Genomic DNA, 21,828 nt, shown 5'->3' on the forward strand with positions numbered 1-21,828 from the left:
TGGGCCTGTTGTGCGCGCCTGTGTTAACGTCCGTTTCCCCGTGTGCGCTGATGCGCTCATCTGTTGATTTCCGAATGCCTTCCTACAGTTGCTTAAAAAAAGCTTTCCACACAAACAAACGTACATGTGTCATTAGTATGAGAAAAAAAATGAGATTTTAGCTGTGTCGGGCTCGGACATAAATATCTTAATGCCTGTCGGGCTCGGGTCAGGTTCGGTTACTGCTCTGTCGGACGCGGGCCGGCTCGGACAGAAAAATGCGGCCCGATCTGCACTCTACTGTGCAAGTGCCCTGACCAAACATCAGGGTCACTACTGCAGCAACAAGGACCCGATCCCTCACCGGCTTCCCTATCCGAAGGTACAAACAAGCCGGACATACCACACCCGGGAACCGAACAATCGTCAAGTGTTAGTGTCCCTGCGCCTTTAAATGACATGAGGGTGACAAATACAAAAACACAAATGGTTAAGCGCTACCTTGTCTTTAAGGTCCTTTTCCTCCAGGTTCTGCACATATGTGATCATCTTGTGGATGACTGGATCAAGCATGGGCTAGGAAAAAAATAATATGAAATGTTGTTGGCCACTGCAGCAGCAAAACAGTAAGAGGATACAGCGAATAAAAATAGAATCAAAATCTGAAATGGTGTACAAGGGTCATATTAACAAACACAACTGATAGCACTGGAACAAGGTTAGAAAGAAAAACTAACAAGATGGGAATCACAATATAAGGAGAAATAGAGAGAATGTAGGTACACACAGTAGCTGCAGTTGAACTAATTGAAAAAACAAGGATACAGTAAACATCCATCAAGTGTGTTCATGTACATGTTGTGCTCACCTGGACGAGGCTGGAGTTTAGGTATTCTGCACCAACTCCAAGAGGCTGGACCAGAGCTGACACACACTGTGTTGGCATAGGGAAAGAGACAGAATAACTCAGACTCAACTTATTAATACCAGCTGAGTAGGACTATATAATTATGATAAGAATTGTTCGTTCCATCTCTCTGTTTTTGCAGGAGCGTCAACATAATCGGTCTTACATAGTTGTGAGAACGGGATGTATCCATGGTCACTTTTGACGGCTTATCGAAAAAGATTTGCACAACAACAGCAATCTACCATTCCTACAATTAAGTGTTTAGGCCAGAGTTCACATTGTGTTTAAAGGGCTACTGGGTTTTCACTGGTGCATGTGTCCATGTGAGCCAGCGTAAACAGATGTGTGGATGACTTTCCAGCTGTCATTTGTCATTCAGTGCTAAATCACAGGAGCTTAATGAATGGTTCCCGTGTTCCTGTCTTTGTCTCTTTTCTTTTCTGGCTTTCTTCCATCTCTGCTTCTGGGCTCTCTCAGAGCAGCTCCCATCTCCCCCACCTTCCTCATCTATTCACTCAGTGAATTCCCCCTCGACTTCCTGCTCAAAGCCGACAAATGAATGACTCAGCCCTGGTAGTCAGTAGAGGACTACTCCTCTCCTTTCACTTTCATAGTCTCTCTCCCCTGTGCTTGGAGTATGTTAGGTATCTGACAGGGCGCACACTCTACTGAGCTTCCACTGCCACTGAAGCGTGGTCTGGAACCAGTCTCCTCTTTATTAATATGTTAATGGTTAGAGGGAGTATGTGTGTGTGCGTGTGTGTGCGTGTGTGCGTGTGTGTGTGTGTGTGTGTGTGTGTGTGTGTGTGTGTGTGTGTGTGTGTGTGTGTGTGTGTGTGTGTGTGTGTGTGTGTGTGTGTGTGTGTGTGTTGAATCAATGGCTATGCACTGCTGTGGTTCCGGCCAGGTTCCCAGAAGGAAGCATCAGTACAAGGATGCCTCAGAACACATAACACAACCGAGCATTTCAACCATCACACAGCGGGAGGATGAGAGAGTGTGTTTGTAGTGAGTATTAGCGAGAAGGGGAAAGAGAGAGACATTCAGTACCCTGCAGCTGAGACCAGTGGGGGGAAACATGGTGACCTTTCGCCTGCATAGGCGGCCTCTGTCTACACTGCATCTCTCCATCCATCACCAGGGTAGGAACTCTCTCATTACTCTTTAGCTACGTCCATTTGTAAGGATGGCAAAAAAAAAGATTAAAGTAAGGACGGTTACTCTTACAGCAATCTCGATTTCATCTGCGTTGAGCTTAGTCTGGATGGCAGTGAATCCTCCCAACTCTCCAAACTTGACACCGAAAAAGAGGAGGAAAGGAGACATGTGAGGCAAAACTGATATTGTGAATTATGGCATATGTATAGTGAGACAATATCTGGGTGACGGCTCATTACTCACTCGATTCACCAAATCAACCAGCCAACCATGAGGCTCCTGAAAGAGAAAATTACGTTTTTAGTGGATTTAGTCAGCAATGACACTGCAAATTATCGTCACACACACACAACAAACAAACACACACACAGGTTTGTGGCACTACCTTTGTGGGGACCCATCATTGACATAATGCATTCCCTAGCCCCTTACCCTAACCTTAACCATCACAACTAAATGCCTAACCTTAACCCTTACCCTCACCCTAACCATAACCTAATTCTAACCCTAATCCTAAAACCAAGTCTTAACCCTCAAACAGCCCTTTAAAGTTGTGGGGTCCAGCATTTTGGCCCCACAAAGCTGTCGGGACCCCACAAGTATACTGGACTGCCGGTTTTTGGACCCCACGAATATACTCACACACTCACACACACACACACACACACACACCTAACTCATTTGGATGAGCTTATGCACACATACTGAAAGGAAAACACAAGCACGCACGCACGCACATTTTCTGACAGCTGTTGCATGTCAGTCACACATGTTTTGCTGAGCCCCAATGGCTTAGTTACACAGGGCGGCTGCATGGAAGCTCCGCCACCATGGGTGTGTGAACGGGTGAAGGAATGAGAGGCAAATTGTAAAGCGATTTGCACGGTAGGGTAGAAAGGCTCTATATTAAAAGGGTATCCATTTACAACACCAGAGAAGGGGAACTCGTCTGTCTCCCCCCTTAACACGACTATGAGCAGTAAACAAAGGCTAATAAGGAAGTGTGTATATTAACATAAGCACAGCTTTACATACTTGCAAGGGCATTCTGGATACATTGGCACACATAACCCAATAAGACATAAGAGTAGGAAGAGTCCAGACACACTTACTTTCTGATAGGTGTTGCTAGGAGAGACCGCAAACATGTTGGCCTCTTCTCCGAAAACCTCAGCCCAGTTCCTCTGACAGGCCTTCATCCGGTTCTTAAAATGGTACTCGTTATCAGGGTTGAAGGCCTGGACACAACAACAAAGACACAGAACATAAATACATTTATTTTCTAGTGCTGTCAGTTAAACGCATTATTAACGCCGTTAACGCAAACCCATTTTAACGCCGTCAATTTTTTTATCGCGAGATTAACGTTCTTTTTGGCCTAGCAAACTTTGTCGTTTTTTTCACATGCTGTTGCAACAACTAGTAATGTTAGAAAAACTACAACACCACACCGGATCTAGCTAGACCGGAAACAAAACAACAGACACACTTGTTTGGGCTTGCGAGCCGGCCAAAGAGTAGCACATACCTGCAAACTAGTCGCTTTTCGGCGAATATCGCCGTTTTGAATGGGAAAATGTCATCCACGTGAATTGTGTAGATCCGAAGACTTTTTATTTGGGGGGAGGGGGTCCGGCACCCGCTGCTAATACGGCACCGGTGCCTTAACGACCGTTATCTACCGGACCGAATAGCAACGCGGATTTCGGTGCCTTATTTAGGTGTCACTTAAATGCCTGTGCTTCTCTCTGATGCTCCGAAAACGGACGTTAGAGGGAACTGAAACATCGGCGCACAGGACGCTAGTCAACACTACACTTAGCAGCAGCTAACGTTAGCCTACCGTTAGCTAGCAGCTGGAGTCAACACGGTTAAAATGCTGACAGCTAAACGGTGTAAAGTGGGACTGTATTTCACTGGAGAGGATTCTAACACCAGACTGTAACTGACTCAGCCTCGATAGCCTTGTGGTGCATTCAAAGTTATTGTAAAATATCTTTCGGTTCAGGCACCGTTTTAAAAGTATCGTATCATGTTGATAAAGGCATTAAAATGAGAAAAAAAATAATGGGACAAAAAGACATTTAGGGGGACATTTAGAATAGAGAAAAATGTGCGATTAATTGTGATTAATTGCGAGTTAACTATGACATTAAGGCAATTAATTACATTAATGTATAATTAAATATTTTAATCGTTTGACAGCACTATTTTTTTCACATGCCTGATTTCCAAGGGACAGCCAAAATAGAGCCGCTCGATTATGGGAAAAAAAAATCATAATCACAATTGTTTTGGTAAATATTGAAATCACGATTAGAGAAAACAAATATTTTTCCTGTTTGAACTTTTTTTTTTTTTCCATTCAGAACACAAGACGCAAAACGTAATGTGCAAAATAATTGTTTTTCTCGATTGCATTGTTTTTGTGATCGTTAGGAGCCCAAATCGTAATTGCGATAAAAATTTGATTAATTGCACAGCCCTAAGCCAAAAATAAGCATTTCTTGTTAAAAGTGGGCCAATACCTTTGACAAACTGATAGATGGGCATTGAATCTTCACACTACAGGCCACAGTTGCAGATTCAATTTTAAACATAGGTTCACTAAAACATCAGTATTGGTAATTTGCTGATTCAGAGCATGAGAAGTATTGAGGAGCTTTATTGTCATCAATCATAATGTAAGATAGTACCAATGAACTAAGAATCTACATTTAAAGCAAATTACTTAAGGTACACTGTGTAGGAATTTGTCCCATCTAGCGGTGAAATTGTATTTTGCATTTAAACGAATAGTGCTCACTAGCGCCTTGCTTTTTGAAATGCGTGTTGCAACTACGGTAGCTGTTATGTACCAAGAAGCTATGACAAACATGTCTTCCGATTCCTTCTCCTGCGGCTCGGCGTAAGTATGATCCTCCATTATTAACTAAAGTGCAGCTTTCAAATTTGCCGGGGCGGTGACCAGCACCTCTTTCTCTCACTGATCTCCTCCGTTACAGCTGGTTTCAGTCACGTGACGCTGGCTCGGAACGAAAACGCGTTGTGGATTAGCTAGACAAGTAGGCTAGTGCTATATGTCCCTCTCAGTATAGTTTTTCAAAATGGCGGAACGACATGGAAGCCTCCTTGGACTTGCCGTTCCATTGTAAATACAGATACGAAATTCTTCGCTTACGAGGATAAGTCAGATCATTGGCAGAGGTCATTTTACACCAATGAGGACATATTTATGAATGAAGATATTGATTTTAGCCAATAAAATACTGAAGACACTACACAGTGTACCTTTAATTAATCATTTGCCACAACATAACAATTGGTTGGTATTAAAAGACTTATTATTATTAAATAGAGAGAGAGATAGAAAGACAGAGAGTGGGAGAGAACACACCATAGTCAGGACTCCCATCAGGTTTACAGGTACGGGGTCCTGCTTCACCCTCTCTGCTACCAGCTCCACCAGCAACATGAGCATGTTGTAGATTCCCTCGTGAATCTCGGTGCCCCATTTGTGTACGGCACTGCTGGTCAGCAACTGGTGATGGCGAACGAGACAGACAGAAAAGGAGGAAAGTCAGGAAAATGTATGTATGTATGTAAATGAATCAAGTATTACACAGTCACATGGACCTCTGGTCTCTCACCTTTTTAAAGGCCTCCGGCATGCACCGATCTATGAACCGCTTGCAGTTCTCATCGGCGTCAGCAAGACCTGACAGAGAGGGGAGACGTTGGATTCACACATTTATCTCACATCCGTACATGGGGAGAAAATAATGTACCTGTGACGAAGGAGATACAGATTGAGCCATGTAACACAAGTGTCTAAAATAACGTGAAAAACACCCAACGGTCCAAACTAAACATACCACCCACACAGTAACACAGATGGAGAGCATTTAGCTTAATGCATGCAGACCTTTAAAAACAACTTTCATCCCACACAATCGTGGTCTTACCGTGCCGGGCGAGGCAGGTGGACGCGATGAGACACTTGCCCAGGGACTCCTCTCTCTTGTAAGGTATGGACCAGTGGTCGGTAAAGACTCGACTCTCCAGCTCGTACAGATTGGTGGTGGGAAACTCCATGCTGCCCCCGGAGCAGTTCCCGTTCTCATCATTGCTCCGCTGCAAACACACATGCATGACATAATTACGACCTAGTGCAATGGCTGACTTTGTTTCACACAGCTAGTCCCTGCGTCGGCCCTTGTTGTAGGACACTGCAGCTGTCCTCTGTATGAGGTTAATCTAAACGGCCTCTGGCAGTGATAAAAGTCGAACAGGATGATGCTGGATTCTTTTCTTCCCTCTGGGAGAAGAGAAGAGCGATAGCAGTCGTTTGGAAAGTGTGCCCTCTCCTCAAACATTTGCCTTCCGTCTCTGCATCTTTTTGTCCCAAGTCTATTTCCTACCAAGAAGCGTTTGAAAACAAATACAGACAGGTGCTCGTTTTCATGTTAGCAGTACCCACAATGACATATCGTCTGCGGTTATATCTGAACAGGTTGTGAAAGGCAAGTTGAAATTCAACTCACTCAGAGTCACCTCTCGTACCTTCTGCATGGATGGTTCAAAATGCTGAGTTCAGGCACAGCCTACTATTGCTACGAAAACACAAAATGGCCAGTAGCAGTGAAGTCTAGGAGTCCATGTGGTGAAGGCAGACAAAGGACTATTGCATTATTTACACCATAAAGTTGTTTACATATTCATGAAGTCATCTGAAAATGAATAATAAATTGCAGAACTCCCTCCTCTGAAAGAGTGCTGCTCAGTGGAACAGTTCAGAACACATGTGCAACACCAAAGAGCGTCACATTTGAAATCATCATCAATTTATGTTTGCACTGTAATAGTGTGAAGCATTTAAGCATAGTATCTATGGAGGCCTGACCTGCTGTCTTGTATCATAATCTAAAACTATGAATGAGCCCTGGGATTCAGCTCTCACTACATTATGAATGACCAAAACTGTTTCAACTCATTTGTTAATTTTGCCTGTGGGCACTGTGCAGTACAAATATTAATACAGCAAAGTATAGTTAGGTCAAGTCTGACCATTTTGAATACATCTCCACATGTTAGCATACATAATAGTCAATGTGTTCAGTGCATGGTTTACTGTCCTGCATACTGATACATATACAGTATAAAGTGATGGACCGGACATAAAGAAGAGAAGGACAGGAGAGAGGGAAGGGGAGGAGAAAGCAACAGAGAAGCATCACATTTCATCCCTTCCCTTTCTAGGATGATAAGAAATGACAGATAGATGGACGAGAGGAAGGAAAGAGAACGAGAGACTAACCTAACACCGGTCTTAGAAAAGACTAGGTTCAAAGAGTAACCAAGACGAGACATTTGATTAATGGCAGAGTTTCCAAATCAAGACCCATCAACAATTTCACTCGAGTGTAAAAACTGGTTCCTGTGATTTAAGTAAGAATGACAGCATGGAGAAAGGAGAAACTTACTGTCTTTGTATACAATATACAGAACCTGTCATAAATAATCATTAAACGGGAGAACAAATGTGCATACACACATGCAAAACCTAAAGCTCTTAAGGGAAAGGTTCAGGTCGATGAGGTAACTCAGCGCCACTCTGTTACTATGCACCCTGTAACCCTCATGGGCCCCCCTGCAAAAACTGCAATGTGTGTTGCGCGTGTTAGAGACTGCAGGGCTATATTTAGGAGCATAACACCGGGCAAAAGACCTATGCCATGCTTCTTAAGCAGGTCCGGCTCTAGACTTTTGGGGGCCCTAAGCAGGATTTGGTTTGGGTTTGAGCAGTTTATGAAAAGTCATAGAGTCGTAATTACACGTCTCTGCAGAGCTACTGAACTCAAGCGAACTGTCATCCGCTCTCTCTCCCCTTTAAGCCCCTGACACACTAACCCGACGGCCAAACGTTGGCAGAAAAGGCAGTCGGACTGATCAGTCGGCTCCCCAAGGTCCAAAAAGTACCTCGGAACACACCGAAGCGATGCCGACTTGAGCGTGTAATACGTCTCCATAACAGCAGGCGGCGCTAATCTGTATTGTCGCCCAAAAAATGAAAACCGGCAGCTGATTGGACGAACGCGTCATGTGGGTCTGGTTTCTACGGAAATTCAAAGACAGACTGTCATGGCGGCTTGTTCAAAATACGATCTCATTTTGTACTTAAATTGTTCACCGAAACGTGTTTCTGAAAACATTTTAAGCGAGAAATAGGCTGTGCAGTTTCTGAATCTGTCTTCATTTCAGATCGACAAAGGTCAGTTTAAAAGATTTTCGTCCGATTTTGAGAGACTCTAGTCACGCTCATCCCGCTCTCTGTTTCTGGGTTAGCACTCTACCAATCAGATTGGTCATTGAGTCCGACTGCCCGCCCTCCGACGCAACATGTCAGGTCGGCTAAAATGAAGGCCAACGGCTCCTCGGACGGACGACGGCACGGAACACACCGAACAGACTCGAGTCACTGACCTCGCCAGACTGTCCGACGGCCGATTATCGGGTTGGTGTGTCAGCGCCTTTAGGGTGAGCAACAGGAACAGCGAAAGGACGTCATCACTTGCGAAGTCATGGCAACCACATAAACAGGCCGAGTACTACTTGTCACTCAATCTTAGGCAAAGTGAAAAACAGCGACGAAAGTCGCGACATGAAATCCGCACTCACGCGGGTCCCGTGAAATATGACAGCTACAGTTTATTGGAAAATAGCATTGTGCACACTGAAGTTGATGAATTTACTACAATTTACTGTTGTAGCTAGTAATGTTCACTCAGCGTTTTGTTTTGTTGTTAAACTCTGTGTAAAATGAGCGGTGACGTTAAATCACCGGTTTCAGGTAACGGCAACCTACGGTACCGTCTATTTGCTGGATGGTTTCAAGGTAGCGGTCGGTAGCTAATAGAGATGTCCCGATACCATTTTTTGCTTCCCGATACCGATTCTGATACCTTAACTTGCATATTGGCCGATACAGAGTACCGATCCAATACCAGTGTGTCATATATTTTATTATGTTTTAACAACTGTATACTACTATCCCTGTATGGATGTGATATTATTTCTATCTTTGTTGTTGGTCTGGCTCAGGTTAAACTCTTTGTGAAACATGAATGCCACAGAACTTTCTTTTATTCTGCAGTTTGACAGTCAGTTATAACGGAAAAAGAACATAAATAAACTACTTTAACGTAGATTTTCTTTAGGGCTTTATTACGTGGTATCGGATCGGTGCATGAACTCCAGTACTTCCCGATACTGATACCAGCGTTTTAGGCAGTATCGGAGCCGATACCGATACCAGTATTGGTATCGGTACATCTCTAGTAGCTAACATTAGCAGATAAGCCCACTGACAGCGACGTTATTGTTCATATTTTGGCACAATGTTTCTAACCTTAGTAGTGGTCATAGTGACTGAAAGCGTTCTGGCAACGCCGAGCGGCAGTTTATAAACACCGTTGCCCGTTATCAAACTTAATAACTAATGTTAGTTGTATTTCACTCTTACTTTTGTCAGGCAGAGTCACAGAACACTGGAAATGGCTACAAGCAAGACACACACAGACCGACAGACAGACTAGAGAGAAATGCTCTGCAAACTAGCAACCATAACTCATTTTGTTTGCTGACATCAAACTTTGAGATGAGAGAAAACAAGTTTTTTTTTTTTTTTTTTTTTAACTCTTTTCTTGACCAGATAGTTCCGCTTCCTTCACATCGAAGTTGTAAACATTGAAACACAAGGGAGATGCGGGGCCCTTGTGTAATTTGCGGGGGCTCATGTAATTTGCGGGGGCTTATGCAATTTGCGTAGTGAGCGTATTGGCCAACCGCTTCCGCATCAAGCTCTCTTGTGGGGCATTCAAGCGCTCTTGGGTGCCTTCTGGTAGCCACAGGGCCCTAAACAGCCGCATAGTTTGCTTTTGCGTCGGGCCGGCTCTGCTTGTAAGCACATATACAGCAGAGGAAGTGAAGAAAGGTAATAAAGCACTTTCATCCTTGTAGCTTATTCCATATACTGCATGTTTCTGAATTTATGACATGTGGGAGTGACTTGTTAATTTCTCCATCTCACGACAAAACAAATTCTGTAATGTTTCAATAATATACATGTGTACAAAGCCATTACAATAATGGCTCAAACATGAACCATTCATTAGACGAGCTGGTTAAGATGGAAGAAATTAAGTTAAAATTAAGACTTCTTAGGCATTTGGACATACAGGAAAAATCATTTTGGCAGCCCTAAGAGAGATTTGATGAACTCAGAGAGTGAGTCACTTTGGGATGAGTTAGTTTGTAACATCACTATTGGCAATTTGGCATATTTAAATATTAATAGGCATATTATCTACAGTACCCTGCAAGTGTGTGCTATTTTCTGCATACTGTGAATGCCAACTGTTGTTTATACTACACTTACTATAACAGCCTGCATCAAAGTGTGACAGAAGTGGGAGAGAGGTGAAAGAAAGATGGCCAACACCAGGCATTACTAGGGCCTGAATCGTTTATTTGTACCTATTCTGCTTACCTATAATCACAGCAACTTAAACAGCCATCATGGATACAACAAGTGTTTGTAAAGTCGGAATCAATAATCTTACAGTTCAAATGATTTGTGGCTTTCTAAAGGAAGTGTTGATCTCTTTTGACAGCCCCTGCGGGGTTTCAGGAGATCTACTGTAAGCGATCTACAGGCTTGAGGTCAAGTTGCTGAAGGCAAACATCCATGAGTTGCTCAAGGTGCCAGTCAAAGCAATCCTGACATGTCTTGTGTAGATATGTATTTATGAGTAGCCAATGCAGTTTGCTGTTACAACATCACATAAACACAGCAAACTAGGACGAAATGATACGACCTGCAGGTAAATCACTGACAACTGTCAAAGAACCAATGACTGGCCTTAAAGCATCATATGCAACGGTCCTCACACTGACTCTTTACAAGTAACTATCGCTCAGTGACACAAGAAATTGACATTTTGACAGCAGAATGTGGACAGAAGAATGATCAAAATGGCCACGAATGCCAAAGACGTTGCGAAACCGCTATTAAGTGCGGTTCGAGTGGACTGCAATCTCGGTAGGAGCTGAGCACAGTTGACGATGTCAGCCAACCTGAAAGCTAACGTTGGCTAACCTTTGCAAAGCAGATATAAAGCAGACTGAATATATCCAACAACTGTCCCCAACCTAACTGATAGGCTGATTTGCTGCTACTGGAAATCTGTGATTGCAACTCTCCAGAGAGATGCCTCTGTGCTGCTAACATTACACCTAGTCCAGTTACTGGCGCGTTCAACTCTCAACCAACGTTAGCTAGCCGGCTACTAGCTAGCTTGGTTAGCTTGTAAGTTTAGAATAGCGATTTAGGTTACGTTAATCATTTAAGTAGCTAACTAGCTTGATTTAAGCAGACAATTCTCCAGTCACTATGAGCCAGTGACATTTCCTGTCCCGTAGCACTGGAGAGTAATGCATCCCCTGCTCTGACAGCTCACGTTGGGCTCGGTGCATATAGCATTGAAGCCGCTAAGTTTAGCTAGTTAAATGGGCGAGCCCACTGTTTCCCACTAAGTTGCAATTAGCCATGTTCTCCTGACTCGTTCCTTGAATTAATGCTTGGTGAAACGCTAGTTTATCTTACCTCGCTATCCACTACATCGTGGTATGCGGGCGGGGGATCAAACCCTCCAGTCCCAGTCCTCCCGCTGTTTTCCCCGTCTCCAGTCGAGCCCACGCCGGGGGCAGGCCCACTCTCCATCGGCTCATATCCATAGCCGAGTCCGGGGCTTTCGTTTGTCAGGAGCGCCACTGCCTCGTTGATGTCGTTCTTTGCCAGCCGAAGCGCTTTCCGTATCACGTCGGGGTCTGGGAAACCCATGCATAGGAGCGTCGTTATGTGCTGCTCCTCTTCGGTCTCCATTTTTGGGATGTCTCTGTCTCTCAGACTAAAAGTAACGGGGTGTTCGGCACAGCCCTGTAGCTGTGCACGCCGCCATGTTTACAGTCCACTGCTGCTAGCCTGTCACGATCTGGCTTCCCCCACAACAGCGCCGACACAGGTGTTATGCCGAGTTCTGCCAGCCAAGAACTGCATGAATCTCGCGGGAGCGCGCACAGCGAAAACTTTGTAATGATTTCTAATGAATTACTGTTTAACAGTATATTTTTACTGTCGGTGGTATCAGTGAAGTATGAGAGTCTATTTTCGCCAGAAAAAAAAATAATGAAAAGTTTTGCCTAATAAAAAATGAAAAATATAGAGATTCTATCAGACTGTCAGAGGACTTACTACTACTATCATCATCTTGATTTACCATCTCATAATTTATGAATACATATATTATTTAATAATTTGTAAAATTTTCATCAGTTTTCCCCTGAAAGAAATTGGCTTCTGTAATAATGATATAGCTTATAAAATGCATCTCCTGTTATTTCTTATATACAGTCTATGGTTATTTCAGCGAAGGTATTATATCTATTCGCGCTGTCAAGTAAAAGTTGCCCAAAATGTATGCTGGTAAAACCATTTGTGTCCGTCTACAGAGAAACGTGTGAAAATATTGCAATGAAATTGGTTATGGTATCTAATTTAGAATGACACTTTACCAACAAAAACAATTCACTTTGGTTAATTAAATTGTAAAAAGTTACTATAGGTATTATTATATATGCTTTACTTATTGTTATTGGGGAACAAAACGTACGCCTTAGCATGGGAAGAAGGGCGACCTCTTGAAGCTATACAATTGTTTTGTGCATGTTTTTAAAATGGTGATAAAATACTAGGTTTCATTACATTTTTAGGTGACACACTCATTTTCTTTCTTAAATTTAAAAGCCTTTTAAAAAATAAAAAAAAATTGGAATAGCAAATTTACTCACAAATAATAGCAAATTTACTCACAAATTCAGTAATCGTTTTATTTATTTGTTTTGAATTGAGACATAAATTGTAAAAGTCTATAATTATTCCAGTGACACACTGCACTGCAGCCTCCATAACACATACTTACTTACACTGACACTTTTCTTTGGACAAGTGTACGTTTTCTTGCTTTCTTGTTTTTACTGGATAATTAAATACTAATTTAAAGGCGCCAGTTTGGTTATACCAGTAACCAGTAAAAAAAAGTAGTATTAACATTACTGACTGTAATTTACCACGGATGCCTCACATTCCAACCTCAAGCAACATCAGGGTGTGGCAATGCGCGCGAGTAATGGGAAGGGGGTGCTCGTGGCGGCGAGCGGGCGGGCGGACGTCACGTGAACACTGAGCTCAATGCTCATCATGTGACAAGGGAAAGTCAAAACAGGAACAAAATGGCTGCAACGGGCGACGACGCTGCAGCCATGGACAGCATCTCCAGGGCACCAGCGGCTCATTTAGCGGCTCTGAACGCGGCTCTGAACGCGGCTGCAAGCTCCAGCAGTCACGCAGTAGGCCCGGAGAATGTGGCGGAAAGCCCGGTGGTTGTTCCCAAAAAGCCCAGCACAAACAGTGAGTGATGTTTACCTGCAGCTTCCTTAGCTTGCCAAAGCTAACGAAGCACACAGTAAAAGTGTGGGTTACATTGTATACATTAGTGTAAATGTTCTTGCTTTCGTATTTTTACTTATATTTGGCTTCATTGGTTTTCCATTGTAGAAACACTTGTTTGATATACACTACCGGTCAAAAGTTTGGGGTCACTTAGAAATGTCCATTCCACTCCATTATGGACAGAATACCAGCTGAGATCAGTTGCATTGTTTTTTTAACCAGGGCAGCAGTTTTCAGATTACATTATGTGCTTACATAATTGCAAAAGGGTTCTCCAATGTTTTCTCAGTTAGCCTTTTAAAATGATATCAGATTAGTAACATTGGATGAATGGTTGCTGATAATGGGCAATGTAGATATTGCATTAAAGATCAGCCACTTGAAATTATATGCTTTTTGGTCTAAACGTCATACCCAAATTAAAAGTGGTACAGCTCCCATATACTTTGACACTCAGGGATGTGCCTGATATCATTGGAAAGGTAACACTCTTACGTTTTTGTTCCAAGTGTCAGGGTGATTCTAGGCCTTACTGACACAGAGTTACAGAGGCTAGAATGGAGGTTTTTTTTATTTCCGTCCAAGTCATACATCTGTAAAACGATTAGAATACACTGCTGTAAACACATCTGACAGGTGACAGACAACACAGGGCATTAGCCATATGTCTCAGCTTACTACAGAAAAAAGAATCCAGAAGACTCAAAAATGGATTTTATATGATTTTCTTTCTACAGATATGTCTGTGCATTTTTTTTTATTTCCATTTGAAAAGTGCAAAGAAAAAAGCCAAAAAACTACAAAATACAACAGTTCTCAAATACACAAACACAAATTTTAGTTTTAACTTTTAGAGCACTACATGGACAGACACCTAAATATATCGCAGACTTGTTGACCCCTTACTCTTCTTTCCGCACGCTTCATTCCTCAGGTCAAAATCTCCTGATGGTCCCAAAAACCCGCCTTAAAACTCGGGGAGACCGCTCCTTTCAGGCAGTTGCTCCCAAATTGTGGAATGCCCTGCCCCTGTCGCTGCGTGTGGCCGATTCTATTGTTTCTTTTACAAAACAGCTGAAGACACTCCTATTCAGACAAGCTTTCACTTGACTGAACTATCATTGTTTTTATGTTTGTACGATGTTTTTTAAATTGTTAAACTTGCTGCATGTAAAGCACTTTGTGACTCTGTCTGTGATAGGTGCTATATAAATAAAGTTTACTTACAAACACACCCACATCAATCACCTTTCCAGTGATATCAGGCACACCCCAGAGTGTCAGAGTATATGGGAGCTGTACCACTTTTAATTTGGGTATGACGTTTAGACCAGAAGCATGGATTTCTAGCGTTTCTTCAGCCACTTCTTTCTACAACAGTCAAGAACCCTTTTTGTAATTATGTAAGCACATAATGTAATCTGAAAACTGCTGCCCTGGTTAAAAAAACAATGCAACTGATCTCAGCTGGTATTCTGTCCATAATGGAGTGGAATGGAAATTTCTAAGTGACCCCAAACTTTTGACCGGTAGTGTATATACTGTATTGAAATGCTGTGTTCTGTGTTGTATTTATTCTGCTCCCCATGCTTGTGTTCAGGTGATGGTGGTGTGGAGACGGCAGAGGAGGCTTTGGAGCCTGCAGAGCCCGATATCAATGAGCTGTGCACTGATATGTTTGAAAAGATGGCCATCTTCCTGCAAGGAGAACTAACGGGTCTGTTAACACATCCACGTTTCTTCAATTTCCCTTCTTTCCTCTGCACTCAGGGGGGAAAAAAAACTACAGTATATGTGGATGCATACATATTCTCCCTGTGTCCTTATCTGTTCAGGAACTTGTGAGGATTACCGTCTGTTGGAGAACATGAACAAGCTCACCAGTCTGAAGTACATGGAAATGAAGGACATCAGCATCAACATCAGCCGTAACCTGCAGGACCTCAACAACAAATGTAAATTGAGATACATAATTTGCTCAAAAACTAAGAAAAAAAATTGTGTCATTATATTCTTGTGTATTTCTAGTTCATATATATATTATGTCTAATACTACAGCATGAACGTCTGGTTGGTATGTATGTTTGCTTTAGACGCAAGCTTACAGCCCTACTTGGACCAGATAAATCAGATTGAGGAGCAAGTGTCTTCACTTGAACAAGCTGCTTACAAACTGGACGCATACTCCAAGAAACTGGGTAAGACTTTAAGTGTGCATGTATAAAATGTTCAGTCCAAGAATATATTGAGTGAGAGTGATTTCTATTCAAATTAATTAAAATTCATCACTAAATTTTATAATGTAATACCTGCAATTTTAGTAATAGTCTCGCATTGCCAGACCTTCCTCCACAGCGCTGCGGCGGAGGGTCTGGCTAGTCCACACAGCATTCCGGGATGGGAGAAAAACGTGCTCTGGTTTATTGACATTTCTTTAAACCAATCACAATCGTCTTGGGCGGTGCTAAGCGCCGGACGGAGTCACGGTGCCGCTGCAAAAATAGCCTCAGGAAGGAACTTGTTTTGGTGGAACGTGTACGTTCAAAAGTTGTTTTAGTCGTGCACCAGAAAACTCAGATTGGACAGATAGTCTAGCTAGCTGTCTGGATTTACCCTGCAGAGATCTGAGGAGCAGTTAACCATAGTCCTCAGAAATCCACCAGTTTAAAATTACAACGCAAAAAAAGCGGAAGGTTACGGACATCCGCCCGAAAAGAGTGACATCCGATGGAATTTCCAGCGGCAGCAGAGCAATCCCGGAAGTGGAACGTCGTGGATATAGACTATTTTAGTAACATTCTTACTGACTTGGTCAAATCAACAAGTATTTGTAAAATTCCACAATATGCCTTCTTTACTTTACTATGTTTGGTGAATGTCTTGTCTTTCTTTGTCAATGAGAGCACACTCCCCACATGACAGCGGCAACATAATAGCCTCTCTCTATTTGCTGGCTATTTTGTCTGTTATGTGCAGCACAGACCAATAATAGTACAGCCACCTCTCGGCTCAAATTGCAAAGAATTATGAAGTTCACCAGCAGATGGTGCTGTGACACCACAAACAATTCTTTACCTGCACATTTTTACATTACAGCTTACAAAGACAGCCAAACATCACAAGAGCTTGTTGCACTTGGACTTGAACAGTCATTAGCTAAAGAGTGATCACCTTCTTGTCTTTTCTTATCTTTACAGAGGCCAGATTCAAAAAACTTGAGAAGCGATGAGGGGGAAAAAAGAGACAGACTTAAAAATGATGGTGCCTTCTCACCTTTTGTAACCCTGCCTCGCCGCCTTCTCTCCCCGCTAGTGGAGCCAAGAGCTGCGGGGAGGATGTGAACTGAAACAACAAACAGTCCGAGCCACTTTGACACATAGAAAGGACCCAGGAGGAAACAGCTGAAGGCACATGAATTAGTACTGCAGTGCTTGGCTTAGATTTAACTCCAGTTTCCCTGATTTTGGCAGCAATTGTGCAGCCAAGATGAACGAGTGTGTGTGTGTGTGTGTGTGTGTGTGTGTGTACCCACATTCTTTTGCAGATACACTTTATGTTGAAAAAAAACTGCCTAATTACTAGCATATCTTAACTGAGTGGTGGAATCAGAATATACTAATTTAATACTAGACACAAAGAAACATAACAGATTGGTAGAGACTTGTGACTGGATATAACAATACTTTAGTCATATGTAGATATTTACATAATGAAGCATGCTCACAGATGTGTTTTTAATCCAGCCAGTTCCAACCTCTTGACAGATACGATTCCCACTTAGTAGCCTGCCACGTACATTGGGATTCTTTGTTTTTACACATTTAGTTGTCTGGGCAGTGTAAATAATAGACCAAACTGGTTAACTTATAGAGAGTCTGCTACAAAAAACAGTTAATGTGTAGAGAGCAGCTGGAAATCACACACTCTGTAGAGTACGTCAAAAGTTTGCAGTGTAAAATGAAAGATATTTGATATGGGTGAGTTATTGTATTATGTCTATCTGGAAATGTTGCCACTAAAAACTGGAGTTTTTAAAACAAATAAACCATGATGTGCATATTGTTGAATGTCTGGTTCATTAAAACGAACCTTCTACTGACAGCAGATGGCAGACCAGCACCATGATAGGGACTTACACTCACCTAAAGGATTATTAGGAACACCTGTTACATTTCTCGTTAATGCAATTATCTAATCAACCAATCACATGACAGCTACTTCAATGCATTTAGGGGTGTGGGCCTGGTCAAGACAATCTCCTGAACTCCAAACTGAATGTCAGAATGGGAAAGAAAGATGATCTAAGCAACTTTGAGCGTGGCATGGTTGTTGGTGCCAGACGGGCTGGTCTGGGTATTTCACAATCTGCTCAGTTACTGGGATTTTCATGCACAACCATTTCTAGGGTTTACAAAGAATGGTCTGAAAAAGGAAAAACATCCAGTATGTGGCAGTTCTGTGGGTGAAAATGCCTTGATGATGCAAGAGGTCAGAGGATAATGGGCCGACTGATTCAAGCTAATAGATCAACTCTGACTTAAATAACCACTCGTTACAACCGAGGTATGCAGAAAGCATTTGTGAAGCCACAAAATGCACAACCTTGAGGCGGATGGGCTACGCCAGCAGAAGACCCCACCAGGTACCACTCATCTCCACTAAAAATAGGAAAATGAGGCTACAATTTGCACGAGCTCACCAAAATTGGATCTTTCAAGACTGGAAAAATGCTGCCTGGTCTGATGTGTCTCGATTTCTTTTGAGACATTCAGATGTTAGAGTCAGAATTTTGGCGTAAACAGAATGAGAACATGGATCTGTCATGCCTTGTTACCACTGGGCAGGCTGGTGGTGGTGGTGTAATGGTTTGGGGGATGTTTTCTTGGCACACTTTAGGCCCCTTAGTACCAATTGGGCATCATTTAAATGCCACAGCCTACCTAAGCATTGTTTCTGACCATGTCCATCCCTTTATGACCACCATGTATATATGTATGGTGTTCCTGATAATCCTTTAGGTGAGTGTAAATTAATGCAATGTATCAAATATTGTGAAGCTCTGGAAAACTGATCCACCGCTGAATGGAGATTTGACCAAAGGAGGAAAACAGATTACATACTGTATAGTTGACAATTCAAGAGAAATTGTTGACTAAAGATGTGTGATGCCCTCTGCCTCCTCTGTTTCCTCCTTTATATTAGCTGTCTCTCAGAGCAGAACCCAGAGCTCTTTTTGCCATGGGCAACAGATTATCTAAACTGACAGGACCTCCCTCTTGAGTGTGTGGGTTTGTGTGTGTATCGGGTCATGCACATGTATGCATGTGTGTATATGTTTGTGCAAGACCTAATCTAAAACAGGTCTCTGTCATTAGTCCAGTTGAGGCCCTGGCACAGAGGGAGCTCATTATTTATACTGTAACATTATTTACTGTTGCACTGTGATCCTTCCATCTCTCCCTTTCCCTGCCTTTTTCCAGAGCCCTGGGGAATACATTTAGCTCTCCTCCCAAAGGCTCTCAAATCAGGTCTATTAAATGATTTTGGGGTAGTTTTCTGAAAGCTAAATGTGAGTGCCAGGAGGCAGTCAAGCATAGAAGAGAAGGTAACATAATCATAGGTAAAACGTTTTTATGTTAAGTGTGGGGAGTACCACAAAACTAGACCATACTGTAGCAATATAGTTTGGGTGTGGAATCTTACCATATTCTGCACAAAATGTGAATGTGTGGTTTTCAGACCGGGTGGATGCAAAGTACAGATTTAAGGTCAGGCCTATACTCAACTCCAGAACTCAACCAATTATCGAATTTTTAAGAAGAAATGGCATTATCAGGATGTCATCACATTTTTACATCCCATTATCTAGAAATCATATTTTCTAACGAAAGTGCTGTTATTCTGGGGTGTTGATTATACAGAAAAGGAAGCAATGAAACAAAAGAATTACGCGTAAAAAATGACGTAACCACTCGGGTTGATTAGTAATCTTTACAGGAATGATCGTCATTGCAACTCTGTTCCTTTATCTTACATCCCATGTTTTTCCAGTGGAGACCTAATAAGTAAAGTGTTCCCACGTGCCACTGTATGCATGTGGAGACCTAACGCAGAAGCATCATCCAACAGCCACACACGTTGAGAACAAGTGAGCAGATGTGTAATTATGTCATGGTATTGATAACAGAAAATGTGTTCCACTGGCTGTTTGTGTGTGTGTGTGTGTGTGTGTGTGTGTGTGTGTGTGTGTGTTTATCATTGCAGTTTGTCTAGTTTCATGTAGTATGAGCAGTGCGACTTAGTAATGAATGGAACCCGGTGATGAGTATAGGCTACATACGTAGTTTCTGCTGCCCCCATGACGAATTCTAAGTAATGACAACAAAACACGTCCAAATGATACCATAGACTGTATAATATTAATGGACAGAGCATGTGTGACGTCACCCACTGGTTTGTGGAGATCTGCTATGAGTCGTTGAGTTTGCCGTTACGGGCGCAGCCATCCTGGTTGCGGATATGACGATTTTAGACGAGAGGGAGGAGTGAGGGAGGAGCTGCTTACACTCTACGTTACGTTACACACTTTTACTGGCAATCACATCATAGCCACGCCCTAAAACACCCCCTGCTTTATCGCCGATTTTAAAATCAACGAGACCATAATTCAAAAAAAGAACATCATTCTGTGTTGCAGAAGACTTAAAACTAGCAATTGAGACCATAAACTCATTATGAAAATGTTTACTGAGGTAATAAATCAAGTGAGAAGTGGGTCACTTTCTCATAGACTTCTACAGAAACCGACCTCCTTTTGCAACCGCACGTGTCGCCCCCTGCTGGAATTCAGGTTTAAGGCACTTCCGCATTTGCAGCACTTCGCCGAACTGGATGCTTTGTCCATTAATATTAGTAAGGAATACACAAAGGATTAAAAAACATGATGGACTCTTCAGAAGAGGTAATTATCTTCACTCAAGCTTCTGCACGTGAAACCGGACGCCACAATCTTGTGAACATGAGAACTGAGAAATACAGAGAGAGTTGTGTGGAGCTGATAGTCTTAATTAGCTTTGTAGCAACTCATTTGGCAATGGCTTGAATGTAACGGACGTTCATTAATATCAAAAAGTTACGCACTAAAGATTTTAGTAAGCATTGAAAAAATAGTTTGACTTTTTGGGAAATACGCTTATTTCTTTTACTGTCGAGAGTTAGATGAGAATTTTGACACCACTCGTATCTGGCCATGCAATGAGACTACAGCTAGCATCTGCCATCCTCAGTCATGTAACACGATTATGTTTGACCCGGCCTATATAAGATCAGAATGAGGATTTTTCAGCTGCACTCAGTGACCAACAAGCCTTTTTTTTTTTAGGAGATTCCGTAATATCAAGAAAACATATGATTTCCTTCCGTTCCTCAGAAAAGACATCTCTCTTCTTACTCCCTTTTTTTATATTCCTGATCCCTATCCACAATGTAAATGCTGATTCCCAGGGTTGAAATACACCACAAACAGCAGGGGACTTTGTGCAGACAATGGCTCTCCTGTAAATATGCTCTAAAAATGATCCTGCAAACCTCATCCACTTTCCAGCATCTATTACAGTAACTGTACACATACAGAGAGAAGAGACTGAGACAATGCAGACATATATTTTAACACATGTCACATACAATGCCAGGTTATATATCAGTTACATAGGAATAATTCTGATTGAATTACATATACTGTGGCTTCAATTTATATATATATATATTTATATATATTTATATATATAAAATGAATTTAAAATACAGATTATGCAAAATGGACCAAATAGGCCTAATTCAACAAAGAAATGATTCCAATTCAGATCTTTTGAAATGTTACAGCCTCAATTTGATTTGGTCTGACAGACCTCAGGAGATTCCCAGAAATGTGACTGAGAAAGCATCAAACACATGTCCACCATCAGCTTCAGCAAAGGAGCTGTTTTCTCCATAAGTCTAAAGTGGAGACTGGGCCAGTTAACAATAACAGGGCACCATGCCACACCGCAGTGTTGTGTAAGCAAGCACAAAGTTTGGGGAAATATCTGTTCGTGAATGAGAGCGGACAAGGACACTCAAAAAGTCATTTATGAAACCACATTTGTTCTGTGTTTTTTCGGCCTTGCTCAAAGTTTGCATTTCACTTAATTGGGCAATGTCAACAAATCTAGTA

The 21,828-nt window shown here is 42.2% G+C and overlaps 2 protein-coding genes across 6 annotated transcripts in view; one reads left to right on the plus strand and one right to left on the minus strand.

Moving 5' to 3' along the window:
- The window catches only part of usp24 (ubiquitin specific peptidase 24), a 45,715-nt gene extending 33,578 nt beyond the window's left edge, over nt 1-12,137 (minus strand). For 2 of the 5 annotated variants that reach the window (XM_031311548.2, XM_036007086.1), the window contains exons 1-9: nt 11,712-12,137; nt 6,013-6,181; nt 5,698-5,765; nt 5,445-5,588; nt 3,160-3,285; nt 2,291-2,326; nt 2,117-2,182; nt 848-913; nt 481-555 (exon numbers count right to left, since the gene is read on the minus strand). In XM_031311548.2, the coding sequence (XP_031167408.2) occupies nt 481-555; nt 848-913; nt 2,117-2,182; nt 2,291-2,326; nt 3,160-3,285; nt 5,445-5,588; nt 5,698-5,765; nt 6,013-6,181; nt 11,712-11,990 (1,029 nt within the window). In that variant the 5' untranslated portion in view covers nt 11,991-12,137. The remainder of the gene's footprint in view (nt 1-480; nt 556-847; nt 914-2,116; nt 2,183-2,290; nt 2,327-3,159; nt 3,286-5,444; nt 5,589-5,697; nt 5,766-6,012; nt 6,182-11,711) is intronic. The other 3 variants (XM_036007089.1, XM_036007088.1, XM_036007087.1) reach the window with 2 other exon arrangements.
- Nucleotides 12,138-13,306: 1,169 nt separating this feature from the next.
- bloc1s2 (biogenesis of lysosomal organelles complex-1, subunit 2) lies at nt 13,307-17,677 on the plus strand. The gene is made up of 5 exons (XM_031311931.2): nt 13,307-13,574; nt 15,217-15,333; nt 15,452-15,571; nt 15,710-15,814; nt 16,814-17,677. Exons 1-5 carry the CDS (start codon nt 13,397-13,399, stop codon nt 16,843-16,845), a joined length of 552 nt encoding a protein of 183 aa, XP_031167791.1. The 5' UTR covers nt 13,307-13,396; the 3' UTR covers nt 16,846-17,677.
- The last annotated feature ends 4,151 nt before the right edge of the window (nt 17,678-21,828 follow it).

Source organism: Sander lucioperca, chromosome 11 (genome assembly GCF_008315115.2).
Source record: "Sander lucioperca isolate FBNREF2018 chromosome 11, SLUC_FBN_1.2, whole genome shotgun sequence".
NCBI classification, from domain to species: domain Eukaryota; kingdom Metazoa; phylum Chordata; class Actinopteri; order Perciformes; family Percidae; genus Sander; species Sander lucioperca.